At 37.6% G+C, this 22,004-nt stretch overlaps 2 protein-coding genes across 3 annotated transcripts in view; one reads left to right on the top strand and one right to left on the bottom strand.

The window, feature by feature from the left end:
• The window catches only part of LOC133523817 (zinc finger protein ZFP2-like), a 104,131-nt gene that overhangs the window by 46,409 nt on the left and 35,718 nt on the right, over window positions 1-22,004 (top strand). The window lies entirely within an intron of this gene.
• The window catches only part of LOC133523821 (F-box only protein 32), a 57,322-nt gene that overhangs the window by 4,224 nt on the left and 31,094 nt on the right, over window positions 1-22,004 (bottom strand). For both annotated transcript variants that reach the window (XM_061859566.1, XM_061859565.1), the window contains 6 exons: window positions 4,262-4,349; window positions 3,498-3,687; window positions 2,873-3,054; window positions 2,165-2,257; window positions 1,534-1,691; window positions 895-1,003 (listed from right to left, as the gene is read on the bottom strand). In XM_061859566.1, coding sequence (XP_061715550.1) covers window positions 895-1,003; window positions 1,534-1,691; window positions 2,165-2,257; window positions 2,873-3,054; window positions 3,498-3,687; window positions 4,262-4,349 — 820 coding nt within the window. The remainder of the gene's footprint in view (window positions 1-894; window positions 1,004-1,533; window positions 1,692-2,164; window positions 2,258-2,872; window positions 3,055-3,497; window positions 3,688-4,261; window positions 4,350-22,004) is intronic.

Raw genomic sequence — 22,004 nt, 5'->3', positions numbered from 1 at the left:
TGTCAATTCAGTGTTTTGGAATTTATTCAGAACGTCAGATTTGAATCGCCAGGCTTACTAGTTAATGATAATTTTACCTGATCAGCGATCAGCGATACAGAGGTATCTGGCTGTTAAAATTCTTGGCCGATTCTGATTTTCAAGAAATTTGGTGATATAAGTAAGTATGCATATATTCTTCAATACTTTTAATTAATATCATCATCTTGGGATCACTAATTAAGCTTTAATTTCTTTAATATAATGTAATGTGTTATTTTTAATTTTAAGCTATGTTCAACACAATATTTTATTGTTATGAATGAATAAAGAATGAATAAAGAATGGATAATTATACAGGGTGATTCAGGAGACGTGAGCAGGATCAAGCTTGAGCATTCAGTAAGTTATAAGCAACAGTTTCGTACCAGTATTTGTGAGATTAACTGTCTTTTATTTTTTACTGTTCAAAAAAAAATTTTATAATTTTTTTACACCATGTATGGTCACCCTATTTGTTTTATCCATAACAAGTGACAAATTGAATGTCATCGGAGTCTGGTTACTTTTGAAAAATCGTATCTCACTCAAGTGTGACATTTTGTTTTCTTCATAATCAAACTGCTGTCATAACGGTTAAAGAGGTTTTATCTTTCTTAATTAAGTGTTGTAGGGTGTCCATGATTGTAGATTATCAAATTTGTCCTTCCCAAAAAGTTTAATAACAGAAATAAAGCGAGATTGTTTTACTTAAATATGATGGTGAACGGTTCATTAACATTTACTGATTGTGTAGGCTTAGTCCTGCTCACGTCTCATGAATCACCCTGTATATTTTTTGTCAATTCAGTTTTTGGAATTTATTCAGAACGTCAGATTTGAATCGCCAGGCTTACTAGTTAATGATAATTTTACCTGATCAGCGATGCAAGGGTGTCCCAGCGAGCGCCAGAACAGGCACTTGCAGTGCCGACACAGCGACAACGTCTCCGCGTACTGCGCGTCTTGCCTCAGCCCATACAACCTGGAGACAACACACCGTTACATTACCTCTTTACTGAAATATAGGACAACTAAGGTGAGTTTATACCCGAAATGCTAAATCGATTGGGGAAATGGTTAACAACTGTCAATGGTTTGTTTAGATGACGCCAAGTTAGATTTTACCTGTCACTAACACATTAGATTTGTTATTTGAGATTTAAGCCATAAATTAAGTATCTATGCCATATAGTTAGAAAAAAATGGACTCTATCCGTACGATTTTCAAGTAAAACCTATGCTGGCGCCATTCTCTCAAATATTTCGACCGCCTAACCACATTCTTCGATTTAAAAACAATGTTCGCTAAATCTATTTTAATGAAATTAAATTTAGTAAGATTAAGCTCTGAAGATGGATATGTTTTTAGAAATCGACTTTTAGTTAGATTCATAGGGATATTAAACGAAATTGTCGAATGACTGAGTGAGTACCGTACACCGGTGTACACCATGTTACCAATACATATACCAACATTTACGAGTGTCAGCAGATGTAATGACAGATACTCACTTTCTCAGCTGATGGAACACAGATTTCCAGTCAACATCTTCCTTATCCTTGGTGACGGTCTCGATCTGCGGCCGCGTGAAGTGAAATGCAACCAGTTCACGCCACGTGCGTTGCTCCGAACATACGGAGGCCATCACGTTCCATGCTGATGACGCCGCCTGAACAATAGGGTTGAGAAAATTAAATTGATATAAAGAAATAACATGTATTAATGGTTATTAAAAATCTATTTACGTTACTCGTCCGTTCTTGGGTCACCAACTTGCTATCTGGCGCATCTGTGTACTAAATTTCAACTGACTCGGTCTATTACTTTCCGAGCAAATTGGCTGTGACAACAGACGGACAGACCGAAACACGAGTGATCATATAAGGAATCCGAAGGTATGGTACCCTAAAAATGAAATCCGTTACCTTCAAAGGTAGCAAATTTTTCGTCGTTTGATGTTAGCACCTCGCCTTATTAATGTAGCACTGTAACATCTTATTTTTGGGTATGAGTTTTTCATACGAGCACAAACTCATTTTAAGTTGATGTCCCATAGAACATTTTTCAGAGTACATAATAATATATGCCTGGTACCTTGCAACAATAGCCTAAAGATAAGGAGTAACATTTGTTGAGACTTACATCTAAATCCCTGTGGTCCGCTATCCTCAGTAGTATCTCCCTGATGCACTCCTCGGGCAAATCGTGAAGCTTAGGCACTACCTCTGGTCCCGGCTGGAATCAAAATAGATTAGTCATGATTTTCTAATTTTTATATGTTGTATTTTATCATTCGCTTGCCCCTATTCCATTCACTTGGGCTTGTCTTTTCCTTCCATACCTCTCTGTCGCCCATCATTTCATCATTCGCTTGCGTTCGTTTCATATCATCTCCACAACAGGGAGTCTTCAATGTAATGTTCAGTATTTGCTTTGATGTGGTATCTACATTGGTAATATTAGGCTATTTTTGCGGATGCGTTTAAAACGACTCGCATCTTGGAATGCAGTACTCTTTGTTTGCCCTAAGTATGATGTGGAATATGAAGTCTGGCAAACCAAATTTGCGAGTAAATAAGAACAAAAAACTATACTCATCCCTTTCTTTCGTGTGCTAGTACTAGCGTAAGACAATGTCTGTCATGATCCTCTCTGTCTATGTTCGAAATGGGAAAGTCCTCGGCCAAATTGTATAAAAATATTTTGCCGATAATAAACGTCATCTTCAAGGTGATGATGGATTGATGGTTCTCTATCCATGTCTGCTGAGATAGCCGGAGACAATAGGAAGGAATATACAATGAGCACGATGACTGACAAGAGTATACGAATGAAAGCAAGGTTACCGACCTCCTGTATCCGGATGCTGTCGGCGATGTGGTGTATCCTGGCGATGGCGTGGTCGTGGTGCCCCCACAGCGCGCGCGAGCCGAGCGGCCGCCCCCAGCACGCGCGGCGCTCCGCCTCGCGCAGCGCTCCGAGCGCCACCAGGAGCGCGCGGAGGGCGTTCAGGTTCTGCTTCGATGTGGCCACTGCAATGCAGGATGTTAGGTGAGGCAACTTTATTGTCATTGATGTAATCTATCATTTAAAAGACGCAACTACTATCCCGTCCCGGGTTATGGTGCTGCAGAGCAGAATCCTAGGATTCCTGAACAATACTGTGAGTTTGACTTAGGTATCATTAACCTATACTTATGCATAGCTAACCGCGAGGAGAAATCTGGGGCTATATTGTCTAGAGTTCTAGAAGACCCAACTGTGGCGGGGTGTTTTGTCTGCAGAATCTAATTCTCACCTTTTTGCCTAGTTATTAAGTTAAACCGGTTTAATAATGCCCGCACAATGTTCAATTCAGACGTTCGCAGACACATTTAGGTCTATCTATATAATAGTGGAGGGTTTTAATTTTTGTCGATCGGTGGACGTTCATTTATGTATTCATGTATTTGAGCCATCCTGCAAATGCTCATACCTTGGTCCGCAAGTTGTTCCAGCATAGAAAGCAGTAACTTCTGCGCCGCACCAGGTAAGTGCGTCAGTCGCTGACCGCCCAGCAACAGTTCTAGTAACGCGCAGATATAATTGAATCGACGGACATCGCGCACAGCTGAAGAGAAGTCTAGGCGGCGAACGGCTTCGGAGAGGCCGTTGAAACCTGCAATCTATAGAACAACAAATAGAGATGATTATGTTAAGGCAAATAGAACATAACGTCCGACTAGAAAGAATAGCCATTTCTTGTTTAGACAAATAAATGTTGTAGCATTTACTAACATGGTGGAAAACAGCTAACGTACAGTGAGAATCAAATAGACACTCGTAGTTCCGATATATTTCGCCACTTTGGGCGTTATTATCTATTTGATGCTGACTGTACAGGCGCTCTTATGCGAAAGAATGAGATAAATCTAAATCTACGACTTTGATTGAATTTATTTCTGCTGTTTCTTGACGGACTGTATGAGATTATCTTTTCAGTTCGGAATTAAGGAGTTCTCAGTTCGGTTTGATATTTTGCCTAAATATTCGTTATGTAAGGATAAGGATACAATTGAATTTAGTACCTAAATCGAATAAAATTGAAACACTACGATCGATCATTCCCTCTTAAATATGGCAATTTTCTATGCCACGGACCACCACGGGTGACCAAGGTCTGCCGCAACACCGTACTACGTTTTGATTCCTTCAGATAAATTAAATAAATCGAATTAATATCATTAAAAAAACACTGACCTCTCTAGTACATTTGATAGTGATATGACAGTGCGGGGGTACTCTGGCCACGGAATCACCTTTCTCGCCTTCGTCACCTTCCTGGCTCCTGAAAAAAAAACACACACACATTGTAACAGATTAAGCAAACATTTTTAATTCAATCAAGGTTCTTGAAACTGAACTGCCTTCAAATATTTGGCAGGAAAAGTAAAGTAATGCCCGCAATGTTCGCGAACTTTTGGTAGCAAGATCGGCTACATCAGTCACTTGCGAGCACACCAGAGACAGCAACGGAGTTGATAGCAGTCGCCGTGGCCGAATCGGCCGTGGAGTTATTATTATAGGTACACAAGCTTTACAGATACATTACTATAAGCAACTTGGACTTGAATGATATAATCAAACAATATAAACATTCAAAATGAAATACTATTAAAATACTTAAATTTAGAGTCATTAATCGCTATAAATATAAGGACATTAAGAAAAGCCTAAACAATAAAAATCACAATTATGACATTGTCAATAACAATTTATGTGTAATTAACAATCATATTTAATTCAGAACTTACAACTATTTCGAAACAACATTAGCTGTCGTCCTAAACTACCAACACGTGTCCAGTCCACGTGTACACAAACACGAGGACTGGACATGGAATTGAGCAGCGAGACCGCCCTCGAGTGGATATTTGAACTAACCTGTGTTTTATATTCCAGATACTGGCCTATTTACTAGCTAAGCATCCCGTTTTAGTGCTAATTTTGCACTAAAATGACACATCGGTGATCGGTCGGAAAAACTGAGGGTGAGGTAAACAATCATACAATTTAGTATGGGATATAAAAATATAGTTTAGTGGATACTATTTGCAGCTTATAAGGGATCGGCCATCATGCCCAAAGACATGAATTACCATTTACACTGCAAAATGTATGACAAAAACGCAATAAACTGTCGGTAAATCCAGATCTAACTATATCGAATAATAGGTTTCATTGTCAAAAATTTCATTTTGATGCAAGCTTTTATCGCTAACTGTACTTTTCTTTCCACAGCAACTAATACTCATTGAGAAAATTCAACCCCAAACACAATTAGGTTGCGTTGTTTTATCACAGAGTTCCAATGGCAATCTCCTGTCTCCATCATCAGATCAGCTCGTTGGCACCATAATATTACATTGTATACCGGGAAGTGGATCAAATTTAACTTGCATAACATTACAAGTTAAATAAAAGCTTGTAATTTGCAAAAACTTGGGTGGTCTAAACTGGCTGGGTGATGCTAATGACGATGGTATCATTGAACCAAAACCTAAACGCTCGACCGCAAACGGATGCCCATTACTCATATCAAACCTACGGATGTGGTTGAATGAAGAACTACTATGCCGAAGAAATTACTGACAATTGTATGTTTTCTATTTTTACATACACGGACAGATATGTAATTGTAAGGGCCTAGCTAATAATTCTTTTTTAGATTTCGAAAAGCCTAATTATAATACTTAACAAGGTCAGGGATTATTTTCAACATAATATGCTAGTCCTTTGTGCAACGCTCATGATTTTAAATTTTTTGCACACATTCATGCTATCCAGATGAAAGAGTGACGTGCCTAAGAGACGTTTCCGCAGCTATTGTGGTTGCCAACTATTCTACGTCTTTGAGGCTCATTAGGAATAGCTCATTAACCAGCTTTTACCATTTCAATGGCCTAGTGTAGTAACAAGTTTTTGAAAATGGAAATTAAATTGCTTCTAGTTATGTAAAGGTCAACGTTTTCGGTAGATGTCTAGGTTAATGTATGTATGCATGTATATACTTTGTTTGTACATAGAAATAAAAACACGAAAAACACAGTTACAGAGTAAATTAAATACAACAAAGGCGAACTTATCCCTGTATGGGATCTCTTCCAGTTAACCTTTGAGGAAATGAGTAAAACAGAAGTAACGGTGAATGAATGACAAACACAAACAAAAGTGTACAATCACTGAAATTAATGAAATGCACGTTTTGAATACACATTGATACAAATATACATAGATAAAAAAATAACCATAAAATAATGCATACATATATATATAAATAAAAATAAATAAATATCCAATATATAATATAAATAGATATGAATTCGAACCAGAAAATAAAGGAAATTAAAAAAGTAGAAGTACTCAATGGAACTAGGAAGTCGTAACCAAAGTATCGGAAAGCCACAATTTTTTAAGCTTCTCCTTGAGTGATGCTACAGATTGGGATTGCCTCACGGACACTGGAATCTCGTTCCATAACTTAACGGCATGGACAGTAAAGGATTTCTTGTATGTGCGCGGTTAATTAAGATGAAACAAATTCAGAGTTTAGCAAAGTCGGGGTAGGAAATATTAACTTTATTTCACTTCCACAAATGATATTGTTTGTCTTCTTTATATGTTATTTGAAGATATATTAATTGCAAAACCAAAACGGTCGTATTGTTAACCTCTTACTTTTATGAAGTAGGTTAAAATAGGCAAAATTTACTACAATTTTGCATTTTAATGAATACATGAATGTTCTTATCCCTCGTTATGTTAAAATCCCCAGCAATCCATAACGTTTTTAAAGTATGAGCGGATACCACCTAAACAATATAATATATAACACTAGACCCTACTCATAGTGCTGTGTTCCTGCCGATGAGTAAGGTTGCCAGAGCTCAACGAGGGGGGCGGGTTTAGGGTCGGCAACGCGTATGTAACTCAGCTGGAGTGTACTTGTTTGCCACCGACGTAGTATAAAAAAAAAACATTTTTTTTCATAGCTGAAACATATGTTCAGGATTCAAAATGCTGTTGACACATTTCTAGTTTCTGAAAGCCGGTTAGCATAGATAGTGATTGGGGCGAATTTAAATTAAATCAATGGATTGAAAAAAAAATTGTTAACATTTAGTTAATGAATATAATACAAAACTTCAACTTAAATCCTGGGGAGGGACATGGAAACCCACCCTCCGACTGAAGGGAGGAGAAATGACGCAGACCGAATTCCACGCGTGCGGAGCTAAGGTTACAACACAACGAGTTATTTACTGTACCTATATAGTAAGGATCAAAGGAGCCAAGGGCACTATTTAGTTATTCATATATGTATTACGGAGTGTACATATAATTTGGCGAAGGATTTGAGTGTTATACCTAAGTCTACAATAAATTTCAGATATCACTACGATGTTTCTATACAATTTTCGTTTAACTACAGTTTTGGTCTCTCGCTATATATTATAACTATAGACAAACATAAGAAGCACAAAAAATACTCCTATATATATTTCTATACCTACGAACAAATCTGTTATTTCTGATTAATTTTCGCATTTCATTCATCTTTGTCATACTCGTTGTTAATCATGAGCTTGTCTCTTTCTCTATCGATGAGCGGGAGCTCGCTTGCCCAGGTGCGACTAAAGGCAACATGTACAATTTGTCACAAGGTAAGCGCTTCAAGTTTGGAATGCCTATAACATTATCTTAAGTTATACTCGTAATACATGATGTTGGCACGGCATGCTCAGACGGCCTGGCTGTCAATTTTCAAGCAGAGATCATTATCAGTAGGTAAGTAAATATTCTTTATTGCACCAACCATTATACATTTTACATACATGTAAAACTAAATACAAATACATTTTAAAGGAAAATAGAGCCAAGTAACAACAGGCGGTCTTATCGCTAAAAAGCGACAGAGTACAACTATACCAAAATGGAATACCGGTTAATTTGTGTGAAATAAAATACCGGTATCTTAAAAACAAGGACCAGGCATCATTCTTCATTAGAATTCCCATTGAGAGCTTACCGTTTAAATTCAAGAATTATAAATGAGTTATACATACCTAAGTATAAGAAATCGAGCAGACAAAGAAGTGGAAACAAAAACGATTTATCATTAGCCGGTGCCCTTAGACGAGCTAGCTTTCTCGCTTTCACTGTAATGGCGCTCGGATCGGCGCGTGCGCAGCCGCGTCACAATGTAAGTTGTACTCGCAGTAAAGTGACTCAGACCATACAGAAATAAGTAGCTTAGAGTGCTCACTCCATACATCAGTTTCCTTACTTAATACTAATAAGCTGTATTGGAGGTATGTTAAAACGTATTATTACTAGAAATACTTATTAAGCTTAGGTCAATCACAGTAAAAATAAGTTTGCGCAAAGCTCGCTTATACCTTTTTTTATAAATGGGTTTATCTAAGTATGGAGTGAGCATTCTAAGCTTACTATGTCCTGCATGATATACTAATCAGGAGTAGTGTTCGTATAATAACAGATAATTTAATTTTCTAATTAGACATTTTAACCTAACTTGATCAAAAGCGTTCCGCTCGGTCGCCTCCGACGAGGCCTAGCAGCTACGCAGTGAAATGTTATATGTCTGAAATATTAGAGAACCGCAGTAATATTACTGTGAATATGTCATTATTGCGGAATCGTGGTTATGATTAGCGAAGGCAATTAGGTATAAAGTCACGTTTCAGTTCATTTGGGCCAGTACTAGCACTAATTAACTTAATATAGGTATACCAGTTTCTTTATCTTTGGTAAAAGTAAGCATGTGAGCGAAATTGTAACCGTTACCCATAAGATCCTTCATCATGCCTACTGCTGGGCACGGGCTTCCTCTTATTGTATCATAGCCCAATAGTTCCCACGCTAGCACAATGCAGATTATGGACATTTTTGGATTACTTCGCAGATATATTACGCATAGTTTCCTCAGGATGTTTTCCTTTACTGAGGGCTAATATAAAATATTTTAATGCATATAATCTGAACTCAAATTTGAATCTACTTTAGATATCCAAAATATCTACATATACACTATTAGTCTATTACCTTCATGTATAAGCAATACGGTTGTGAACATATATTTTTGGTAATTGTACGTTTCAATATTTTAGAGTGGACCTTCACTGTACTAAGTGTGGTCAAAAGAAATAGTACTTACTTATATCGTAATTCGTTAATACTTTATTCATCGGTTGGGCAAGCGGGAAGCGGCCAGAAATACGGCGTCGGTAAGTAGGTCGTTGCCGACCTGACCTATATCGCCCGGAATAAGAGGGCTGGAAAATGGAAAGGAAAGTCTCAAGTTTCCAAAGAAAAACGGTTATTGGCAAGTATTTCTTAAGGTCAAATAAGTATGTTGATACTCGTAAGTGCCTAGTCGGTGTCGGTGATATCTCAGTCAATAGTTCCGGCGCCCTCGCCTGGTCTCCCGACTGCTCGGAGCAGTCATTAAGGGCATATAGGAGAGCGTACGTGCACGAGCGTGTAAGCTTGTAAGAACCAAATGGAGGGAAATGTGATCCGCGTAATACGCTCGTATCACCGAAACGACCGTATACGCGTAACATACGCTAGTCTGAAACCGCACTAAGGCACAATCTATTGAGCATAGAAAGAGAACGCGTTATACGACGCAGGCGTTATATTATTTGAGTACGGTGACGCAGCTGTCAGGGATGCCACGACTGCCACGCCACGAGCCATGACTGTATCGATACCTATAGGGCTAAGATTGTCGGCTCTTTATCATTTGTCACCATGTCTGTCACGTTCTTACAAGTATTTAAGCGGGAAAGTGACGGGCATAGTGACAAGTGATAAAAAGGAAACCATGATGCTACCGCAGTGTTGGCCGAACGTTAATTGCAATTGAACATAACCATTATAAATTGAACCGCAAACCGTAACGGACGTTTACAGTTTACGGTTCAATTTGAAATGGTTAATGGTCAATTGCGTTAAAGTTTCGGCCAACACTGATCGGTAATGTATCAAGGGCTGTATATATGGTCAGAATCACTGCAAAATGGCGCCGTGGGCCTCCCTGAGGGCGAGCGCAACGATTATTTTGATTATCCATCAATCCACCGCACCTGTTAAGTTATAAATAGGTTTATTTCAGGTTGAAAATTGAAAGGTAATAAAAAGTAAAAATAAACAGACCGCCCAAGTAGCATTCGGGGTTCTATATGAGATGTCTAGTCGTTCACATGTACTCCACAAGCTGTGTAAGTCAGCTGTATAAGAGCTGTATAGCTTGCTATAATGCTCTTATAGAACCAGTTTGGGCACAAATTAGACAGCCTTAAGTTCACTATGGCTGTACATTAGCAGTATAATAGCATTATAATAGCAGTTTAAGTAGTAACATCGGACTTAAGGCTGACTAATGGCACTATATGGGACGCAGTGTGAACCATACAACGTACATGAGTGTAATAAAGAGTAACAAGTGGCTAAATACACAGCTATCACAGTTATAAAATCCGACAAAAGTACTCCAGTGCTACCTAAAATTCACGTGGGTCCATTATATTTCTTTATTTTATTTATTCCTCATTAAGTTTGGTTTTTTGTGTGCCATCAGAAACACCGGCGGATATCCTTTGGATAAATTTTATGATAACACGCGGTAAAGTACCTGTTTTAAATTCTTAATAATGTTAAATGCTATGGGAATGCAAGTTTATCGTGAAATGTATACATATTTACAGCTAAAATATTCACGCGCCTCTGTAAAAACGCGATATTCATTTTAAAATATTTAAAACTGGCTGAGAGGAAATCAACAATTTTCAGTTTTTGACATTATATTGGCATTATAATTATACTACGGTAATTAATTATAGCATGAAACCAAAACTCAATCGCTCTATCTGCGTATTTTGTGATAAATCTGCATGATAATTTTGGAGATTTATTTGGTAAATATTTTAGGTTACGCAGAACAAAATGGTGGAAATGAAATACGGTTATGTGAACTGATATAACTCCAATTTAATGCGGTGAGCGTATAATAGGTTCACATGTGTTCTGTTAGAATGCTGTTACCTATATAAAGTCCCACATTTGTACCACTACAGAGCCAATGTCTATAAATTTATTCTAATGTGAACTAATGTACAGCTTTAAGATGTAGTTTAGGTCAATTGTGTATCATCGTATAATTCTTTCAATATACTGAAATTTTAGAGATCCTTTCTTCTTCCACCGGTTCTCGCTCTTATTTTCCAAGGTTTGTTATTCATTTTCAGAAATTTTTGCACGCGACGTAATATAAACACACAGCTTGTGGGATAAGTGTAATAGAATATCACATTCACATTCATTTTCAGCTTACAACAAATTAGAGTAGTACTTGTGGACAAATAAACTGCTATTGATGTTAATGGACAACACATATAATCCTTTTAACAGCCTACAGTGCACATGCGAACCATTTAAACACTTCTGTACAGCTAGTAAAAAAAGGTTATTTTAATGATCACAAACAAGTCCTACTACAGCTACTAGCTGTATAACAGTCTCAAACAAGTAAACATAACAGCTTTTGGCTTTATAAATGACCATGTGTGTTCTATTAAAATGCTAGCTCTACAACATCGTACAAGTAGGCTGTTAAACAGCGGTTGCCGTATCTCTACCCTCCTATAATGCTCTTAGTCAGACGGCTGACTAAAGGATAGTTGTTAGAGTATTATAACACCAACAGTCGTATAAAAGTATAACTCTACCCTCCTATAAGTCCCTTAGACAGGTATAGGTGTTATTAATAGCAATAATGCAGCTTATACATCACGAGTGAACTGTAATAATGCTTCAAGTACACCTGGGAACTAAATGTGTACTCTTAAATGGAGTAAAATGCTACTTGGGCGTTTCGACACGCGATGGCGATGACCTATATATATAATGTGTTTATACTAGAATCGTCGGCGGTTACAGGGGAATAATGGGAAGAGGAAACTTTAGTATGCCTGCGGTCAACTTTTACGAGTACATAGCAAAGTTTTTAATGAAATTAAATGAAAATCTATATTTCAGACAACTAGTGGCATTTGACGTATCGATATCAAATCCAGCATAAACATTATAAAAAAAATATCTTAAAACTAAACATTACAAAACACATTATGGTTGCGATGAATTTTTTTTTATTGTGATGGTTGAACGTGGTAGGTAAGGTATTTTTGTTTCTCCTAATTAAATATTTAATATTGCTTACAAAACATATTTTTAAGGTAAAATCGTATTTATTGTGACCGTTTTTTTAATTAATGGAGAATTTAAGAAGATATTAGTTATTTGTTTTATACAAGGGGGCAAAGTTGTTGTTTAACAGCTCATGCTAATATTGATACCCGTAAAAGCGAAAGATTACAAAATTGAACCACGAGCGTAGCGAGTGGTTCGAGAAGTGGAATCTTGGGCGTTGCGAGGGTTTCAAGGCACGTGGGTTTAACAAAATTTGCCTCTATGTGAAACACAAAAAAATCTTCACATCAACACGAGGAAATCAAATCCAGTTTTTGACACCCTCTAATATTTTTAAGAATTACAGATCTCTTGCAGTTTGCGCTATTTGCGCAATAGAGCTATTGGAGAATATTGATTATTGATACTTAAGTAACCCTATTGCATAAAACTTATAAAAAAGAATAGTGTTACTTATTTAATTGTTAAAATTCCTTTCAACGGCACATAAAATTTAACGGACATCCATTTGAAAAAAAAAATGACACTCTTCAGTTACACAATGTAATTCAGATAACATTAATGTTACAATACAAACGAACTATTTCAGAATATAAAATTCAAATGAATTCCGTTGAACGGTTGAAAAGTGATTCTATTTTCGAACAAAGCGTTTCGTTTCGTGAACTTTTAAGTGGGGCAACTGGCCGCTAAGAATTCGGTTGTCTATTTTATTTAACTTCTGCTCTGTTCTTTATTTAAACTTGAAATGGATATTTTCAACTAAATTGTTACTAAGACAAGTTGAACACAGAAAACGTCAGATAATAATTTTAAATAATGTTACGGGATCAAGAAGTAACAATACCGGAAATCGTTAATTACCGATATCAAAGAAACTGATATAACGTGGTATGAATGTTATTTGTGGAAATTGTGCGAGAAACTGCGTTCAGTCGGTAAAAATTGGAACAAAGGTAATGTAAAACAATTGCGACGAAAAATACACATTCAATAGGTACTAGATATGATGGTTGCAATTTTAACATATATCATGTAAGGCATCACTCTCGCAGTTAGGTATATGTATACGTTTTAGAAAATGCTGGCCATGATAAAAATAAACACTAAGAAAATGAAAACCCTTACAACTGTAATATAAAATGAAAAACATCATCCTCCAATAGTTCTCAACAATACCCCAAACCAGGTGGACCGTTTTTAATATTTAGGCAGCTTTTAGACCTCTTTGCAAGGATTGCTATTGCACAAAAAGCTTTCAACCAGAAGAAACAATTTGTTGAAATCCTGTTCGTCATGCAGAAACAAGAAATTACTGATTAAGGTGTACGTACATCTGGAGTATAGCCCACCTACGGAAGTGAACAATGACCCTAAGAGATAAGAGGCATTTAAAATGTGGTGCTGGAGACGATTAGTTGGAGACAAGATAACGAATGAGAAAGTGTTACGAGTGTGTGAAAAAGAGTGAGTGAAAGAAGAGCTATTCTGAACACTATTGAAAATAGACGCGGAAAAACGGACAAATGGTGAAAATGAGACAGACCACTTCTTTAAAACTATCCTGGAGGGGAGGGTAGGGCGCAAGCGATGTAGAGGAAATGCCAGACGCAATCACTTAGATCAAGTGAAAGGAAAGGTAGAGGTCATGTCGTATCAAAAAATCAAAGAGCAAGAGGAAGATAGGAAAAACTGGAAGATACTCCACTGACAAGAGAATAACTCTTAAGTTCACGATGATGATGATGATGATGGCCATGACGACTGACCTGAGGGCCTGGCCTAGCCAAGATAATAATAAATAAATAAATATTATAGGACATTATTACACAAATTGACTAAGTCCCACAGTAAGCTTAATAAGGCTTGTGTTGAGGGTACTTAGACAACGATATATATAATATATAAATATGAATAAATACTTAAATACATAGAAAACACCTATGACTCAGGAACAAAATATCCATGCTCATCACACGAACAAATGCCCTTACCAGGATTTGAACCCGGGACTATCAGCTTCGTAGGCAGGGTCACTACCCACTAGGCCAAACAGGTCGTCAAAGATGATAACGCCAAACACCAAACGAATAGAAAAATGTATCGTGATGACAGATGCTAGAAAAGTCGCGTGACTCTTTTCTCGAAGGTTTGAAGGTCGTATCGGTCTGGAAATACCGCAGGCAACAGTTCATTCCACAGTTTAGCTGTGCGAGGCAGAAAGTTCCTGGAGAAACGCACAGATGAGGACTGCCTACCATCTAAGTGATGAAGATGGAAATATTGTCGCGTAGGGCGATGGCGAAAAAAAAGCGAATTTAATCCATTGCTGTTTTCTATCAAGGCCCCTATAGATATATTTGTCAATACTGTGCGGGAATCAGAAACAGTTAAATTATTGTAATTAGTTATTGAACTAATAACTACAGTTACGAACGTTATTTGTCGAAGTTGCACGTATTTGGATCAACTACTGACATTACGTGATAGACTACGCCGAAGCCATACTAGACTAGAGTCATCACGACATAGTGCATTTTCTATGACGTCTGCGACCAACGTACGTTAAGCTGTCGTGACGCATCCATCAAATGTTACCCAAACTATAGACACGATCACGATATTGGGATCAGATAATACTGTTCCTAGTGTTGTACAGCCAATTGCAATAATACCTGGTATAGTGAAGCACGCAAAAATATCTGATTTTTGTTGGGAGATATGAGATTGAATATTTTTGCGTTTAATTAGGCACTACGTACGCGGAGTGGCATAATAAATGGCTCCTCTGCACGATGGCCCAGCGCTGGACCAGCGAGATAGCCATGCGATGGTTATGGCTCCTCTACACGATGACCCAGCGCTGGACCAGCGAGATGGCCATGCGATGGTTATGGCTCCTCTACACGATGACCCAGCGCTGGACCAGCGAGATGGCCATGCGATGGTTATGGCTCCTCTACACGATGGCCCAGCGTTGGACCAACGAGATGGCCATGCGATGATTATGGCTCCTCTACACGATGACCCAGCGCTGGACCAGCGAGATGGCCATGCGATGGTTATGGCTCCTCTACACGATGACCCAGCGCTGGACCAGCGAGATGGCCATGCGATGGTTATGGCTCCTCTACACGATGACCCAGCGCTGGACCAGCGAGATGGCCATGCGATGGTTATGGCTCCTCTACACGATGACCCAGCGCTGGACCAGCGAGACGGCCATGCGATGGTTATGGCTCCTCTACACGATGGCCATATATTTTGACTAAGGTGTAGAGTTAGAAGCCTGGCTCTACAAGAGAGCTGATAACTTTTTGACAGTGCGAGCCTTATGGTTTCGTCTTGTCTTGGCAAAATTTTACATGCAAATGTTTTTAATGAGATAATATTTGTCTAATAACGCTAATATTATTAGTAATGTGTGTTGCCATGGTAACCATACGACTTGACAGTTTGTGGACTATATCGTTCGAGAAATTGGCCCCGGGTGATGACGTTATTAGACGCGTCTATATTTATAGTTTTATACCCACTTGACTAAGTTTTCTTTCAATTATTCATCGCATAATCTCATTCCCTATACTTTCAATACCTATCACGTGTCCTGATTTCCTGCATCAGTACCTATATTCTAAAATTATGTAGTTTTAAAAACAATAAAATGGTGACAAACTTACTAAAAGCACATGACGTGTATCGCCGTTGTATTTGTAATAAATTGTGTATTTTTGTATACCACATCGGTGGCAAAGAAGCGCCTATATGGACGTCTATAACATGCGCGTTGCCGACCCTAAACAATCTCACATGTATATATATTTTGGAAGGGTAGATCACGATTCACGAACAGTAATAAGGTAGAACTAGGCATGATGGGTCAGGTTAAAATGGTTACATGTAGAGGTCGATGACACCAGTATTATGTTGTGGTTAGGACTAAAAGTACGTACGTCGCTATTGTTTTTATTCAACGATTACCAATGGAGAGGTATAGGTATGCTTCGCGTAAATCAAAGAGAATATGACCACTGAAGAACATAACACATATACTGGTAAGTATTGTATATTCAACTATGAGTATATAGTGCAACTAGTGCAAGTTATAATCAATGTAACGTGGATGTGCATTAATAAATTAAAAGGCAACATGAGTGGTCATTTCTCCATACAAACGTACTCGACAATTTCCTCCGTGGTTTTCGAGATTTTCGAGATCTAGAGTAATAATTTTTCCATCACATTTTTTTTTGATATTTTTGTTTTTTATGGCGCTAGTGCACTTCAAATATTCGCAAAAACGTTACTAGACCTCAAAAAGAAGCATGGTATTCAAAACTGAAATCAATTAGCCTAAAAAGCAAAACAGTCCGACACAGATAATTTCATTATCATTTAGATCTCAAAATTTCGTTACATTTAGTTAAGTTTTGGAGGATGAAACAGACGAGTACGAAACCGTTTCTTTTTTAATTTTTACGCAAAAAATTTCGCTAATCTAGCGTTGTCCTTATCGCACTACTTTTAGGAGTCGCTTCCGTTAGCGAGACGGATATATTCACCTAAAATATTTAAATCTTAGATCCCGTATCCTCTTAAATAAATTCCCCGCGATACAGGTCTCACCTAGTGCGGGGGCCCCTGGTAAATAATGTGAACTTAATTTAGTTGGTAAATAAATGATGATGATTTTATTATTATTAAATAAAAACTATTCAAGTATAATTCGAACTGCTAAAGCAGAGACGCTTTCCAGATAGATTTTCGTAAATTGATCAGCCTGTTGCTATCTCTATTGGACGCGCATAGTTATATTGCTGTATGTAATTAAATTAAATATTTTTAAGTATTCTCGAAAACTCCATTCGAAAACGACGGTTGGCCAAATTATGTCCAACATTAATTGTGGCATTATCTAGGAATAGGGACCTTATTGTCGATGGCGCTTACTCCGCACTGCGTCACGCAGCATTGTATTTGTATCGGAGCATCGTTTATGACGGCGGAAGCGCCATCGACAATAAGGTCCCTTTTCATAGATAACGTCACAATTAACCTTTTAACCGCTTAGATTTTTTTATTAAGTGCTTGTGTCGCCGCCGGTACGAAGTTACACGAAGTTTTGTCTTATTTATCAGACTATATGCTTGTAATGTGGTATGCAATAAACTATTCTATTCTATTCTATTCTATTCCATTCTATTCTATTATATTCTATATGTCTTATATACCTACCTATGTGCCAGACTACGGCGGTTAAAAAGTTACACATGCAGCGCATTAAAACCTAAAATACGATTATAATAATAATAATTCAGCCTATATACGTCCCACTGCTGGGCACAGGCCTCCTCTCATGTGCAAGAGGGCTCGGGCTATAGTCCCCACGCTAGCCCAATGCGGATTGGGGACTTCACATACACCTTTGAATTTCTTCGCAGATGTGTGCAGGTTTCCTCACGATGTTTTCCTTCACCGAAAAGCTAGTGGTAAATATCAAATGACATTTCGTACATAAGTTCCGAAAAACTCATTGGTACGAGCCAGGATTTGAACCCACGACCTCCGGATTGAAAGTCGGACGTCATATCCACTCGGCTACCACCGCTTCTCATTCTTCTCATGCTTCTTCTTATACGATTAAATCTATTATTTATGGTCTTTATTTTTGAACACACTCGAACTCATCAAACGTAAATATAATAAATGGAACGCACTGAAATGCATTTAAATTTGAAATAAGAACCGATTTAAAAATAGAACAGCGAGCCATCATGCGTTGAAACGGCCATTTAGAATAGAACCATGTAATCAAAGATGGCGGACAATGTATGAGGTCACGATACGTTGGTCGGTTGGACCTGTGTTGTGTTGTTCCGGGTCGACGCTTGCTTTCAGTCGGTTACTTTACAAAGCGGGCGTGTCTGCACTGATTATAGATATTTTCGCAACATTTTGTAAAAATGTGGAGCTCTGGTGGTATTCACCGCGAACAAACGAAAGTTGGAAACTCAATCTGCATCTCTGTTACCCGAAAGACGAAGAATAGCAAGAGTGACAGAGAAGGATTTTTTTTGTTTTTAGATTTATATTTTCGGCTGGCTTCCGAGCTTCCGTACAGCAATAGCAGCTGACATATTGACATCGATGTTCGTATCCCAGTCAAAAATACAATTAAACTACCCTATATGTCCTTTTATTTTGTAGAGCAAACTAACTATAATTGCGTACTTTTCATGTATGGGCCCCCAACTCAACTATAAGATTCTTTTCGATACGCTGTAGTCAACTATAAAAAAAAATTGACCAGTCACGTGCCGCCGCCGCGCGCCCATAGAAAAGACCAAACGGGCGCGGGGCGCAGGGTCGCGGAGTTTATGTCTGTTGTATTAATACATTTTTTTCTACTTACCAATTTTCAATAATTATTTAGGTTTTATAGTAAAAAAAGTCTTATTTTAGATGACTCGTATAAAAAGTATTGTATACAATAGTGATATAATCAAGATTTTCAATCTCGAGCCTTACTTAGGCAACTCTGCGAGCTTCGTTGCCTAAACACGGTTCTCGGTTGAAAAGCTCTCATTATATCAAGATTATATAAAATACTATTTCCGGGCCTCAAACATCATCTAAAGCGGTTTAAACACGAAGAAGTAACAGACAAGACAGACTTACTTTTGCCTGTAATATTAGTAGGAATAACGATATCCATCGACGCAATTATACATGCGTAATTAAAACAGACGATTGTGATTCATTGATTTTAAATTGATTTGTGATAAGATTCACAATGAGTCAAATGCGCAGTAGCTTTTTATTACAAGTCAGAGACATGTAAATAGTTAGGACTGTTGATCTCTACGGTCTCTCTAAATAATGGTACTCTCACATTGGCTGTTATTAAGTGTTATATAACATGGTGTGACAGGGACAGCATGATAGTATTTTATTTGTTCTTGTCACACAATGTTATATAAGGGCTCCTCTACCGATGGTCCAGCGTAGGCCAGTCTAAGGGACGCAGCTATGCGAATGAAATAGTAATATCACTTGCTCCCTCTAACGCATAATTGCGTCCCTTGGACTGGCCTATGCTGGGCCATCTTGTAGAGGAGCCATAACATTTTATAAGGGGGCGTCCATTAATCGCGTCATATTGTATAGGGGGGGGGGGGGGGAGGGGGTCAGCAAAAAATCACCAATGATCACCACAGGGGACGGGGGGGGGGGGTATGGACACGTATCACGTGTATTTTTTTTTTCATCTGTGCTATACTGTATTATAGTCAATAAAATAAAAATAATAGTTTTCCGCCCTTCAATTAACCAAACTGTCAAAACACGTGTACTTAGGTTCATTTGTTAGAAAACTGTTCTTTAGTTATCGAAAAAAATACACGTCATATTGGATGGGGGGGGGGGTCCTGAATATATCACCAAAGATCACCATGGGGGAGGGGGGGGGGTCTAAAACAAGCCAAAAACGTATGACGCGATTAATGGACGCCCCCTAACAGCCAATGTGGAAGCACAATCGTGATGTAAGATATTGCCTTTAGTTAGCGAGTAATGTTCCCATATTGGAGATCCCATGATACGTCAGTAAAATTGATAATTAGCTGACGATGAAGAGATCCCCAGTGCCATAAAAAACCAAGAATTAAAAAATTAAACTGATATCGGATTTAAAAAATATTTCCATCAGGCCATTGTTTCCGTAAAAATATTTTTGAGATGGAGTAAAGTCAATAAGAGTACCTACATATACCCCATAAGTAGGTACCATAACACGTTACCGTTTCTACTCGAGTGAAGTAGCGGAAGGAACACAACAAATGTTTGCCAAATAATTAGATTTTGTGCACATGCAAATTTAGGAAATTCAAAGGAATCCATATGGCAGTAAGCCAATGTCGTAAATACCTAGAAAATTCACAATCCCTTTGCTTGCTTGTTTAGTGAAACTTCTAATAATATTCGACGACATTATTGAAATATCTAAAGGGAAGTCCTTATAATGCGCTGTTTTTTGAGGAAGGTCCTAAATAATATCTGAGATGTATTTTTCATTAGTTAGTTTCTAATTTGTAATTGTGATTTTTATTTTTATTAAGTTTTATTTTATTTGTAATTTTATTTTTAATGTGTATATGGACCAGAGTCCATAAAACAATTTTATTTATTTTTATTTCTTATTAGTACTGTCCGTACGTCCGATACAAGTTTATTCTATAAATAATTTGAAACAGATTCAGATCTGATTTTACGTTGTGAAATGTTTGTGTTGACCAGTAGCCTTACCACGACTGCCTTAGCAGTGTCAAACTGACAAATTCGCTAACGTCTGCGTAACTTACTTTCTATACATCTCGCTCGCACTAATATACGAGTACGAGCGAGATGCATATAAAGTAAGTTACGCACACGCTAGCGAATATGTCAGTGTTAAATTGGTGGTAGCCGTATAATTAGGTATACAGTATACATATAATTAAACGGAGTCGGTTTCAGCACGAGGGATTAAACGAAGGGCAATTAAAGACGACCTTAAATCTACTAATAGAAGGTAAGTATGTTCAGTTAACATTAAGGTTTCGGAGAAATTACAGACAGACCAAGATAAAAAATCGTTACAGTAAAATAAGGTAGAAGTACTAGTGCTCGACGCTGCACTAGTACTCGACATGGGTATTACTTTATGTCAAAGTGACAAGGATTAAGTTCGAATACAGAAAAATATTCGTTGTTCAAATTTAATCTATATTTCCATGAAATAAAGTGCCCATGTCGGTGACTAGTGCAGTGTCGAGCATTAGTACTTCTACCTTAATATGCCATAAAAAAACCAAGTCTCGCAACTCAGTTATTCTACATTTGTTATCTGTAATAAAGAATTGAATTGAATATCAATATTTTTTTTTATGTTTTAAATAGATTGACTTGGTAATCGCACTAAACAATCTAATTTAATATAATATGTATTACTTGTAAGATACCTTATGTTTTCATGCGATGGCCAAGTCATTGAACCTGAACTGCTTCGAGAAAAGGATGCTACGGCGTGCCGCTTTTTTGCTCGGCTTGGCTGGGGCACTCCCTTGCCCCCATATTTGTCATAAAGCGGCAACTTTTTTCCCTTGTTTACCACAAAAAGCGTCAAATAATCAATAATAGAGTCAGAAAACTGATTTCTCATTATGTCTAGAAGTATGGATAGAAAGACAAACAAACTACAACCATAGACATTTTTTGCATTACATTTCGCTCGCCCTGCCCCGCGCAAGGCCGTATCAATAACAATAAAAGTTGAACTCGCGTCTATCCGTCTGTCTCGTTCAAGGCCGAGCACTGCACAATGACAGAAAGAGAGCGACGAGGTCGACTTGTAAACAATACGATGGAAAACAATAACTGTTATGACATGTCATTTACTTCCTGATCGTAAGTAAGTAAATATTCTTTAATGCACCAACAATTATACATTTTACATACATTCTGCTTAAGAAAATTGAGCGAAATAACAGTATGCCAACAAATTTATGCAAAAAGTAATTCTGCCAACGGTTGTTATGCGAAGGTACAATATGACAATAAATTTTCTGCAACATATTAATAATCCAAGTTTATTAATCTAACTTTATGTTCATTTACTAACAATAAATATAAATACATGTGTCGGCAGCCGATCGTAAGTTCAGGTAGATCG

Source organism: Cydia pomonella, chromosome 12, assembly GCF_033807575.1.
Source record: "Cydia pomonella isolate Wapato2018A chromosome 12, ilCydPomo1, whole genome shotgun sequence".
Taxonomy (NCBI): domain Eukaryota; kingdom Metazoa; phylum Arthropoda; class Insecta; order Lepidoptera; family Tortricidae; genus Cydia; species Cydia pomonella.
This window is presented reverse-complemented; position numbering and strand designations above follow the sequence as displayed.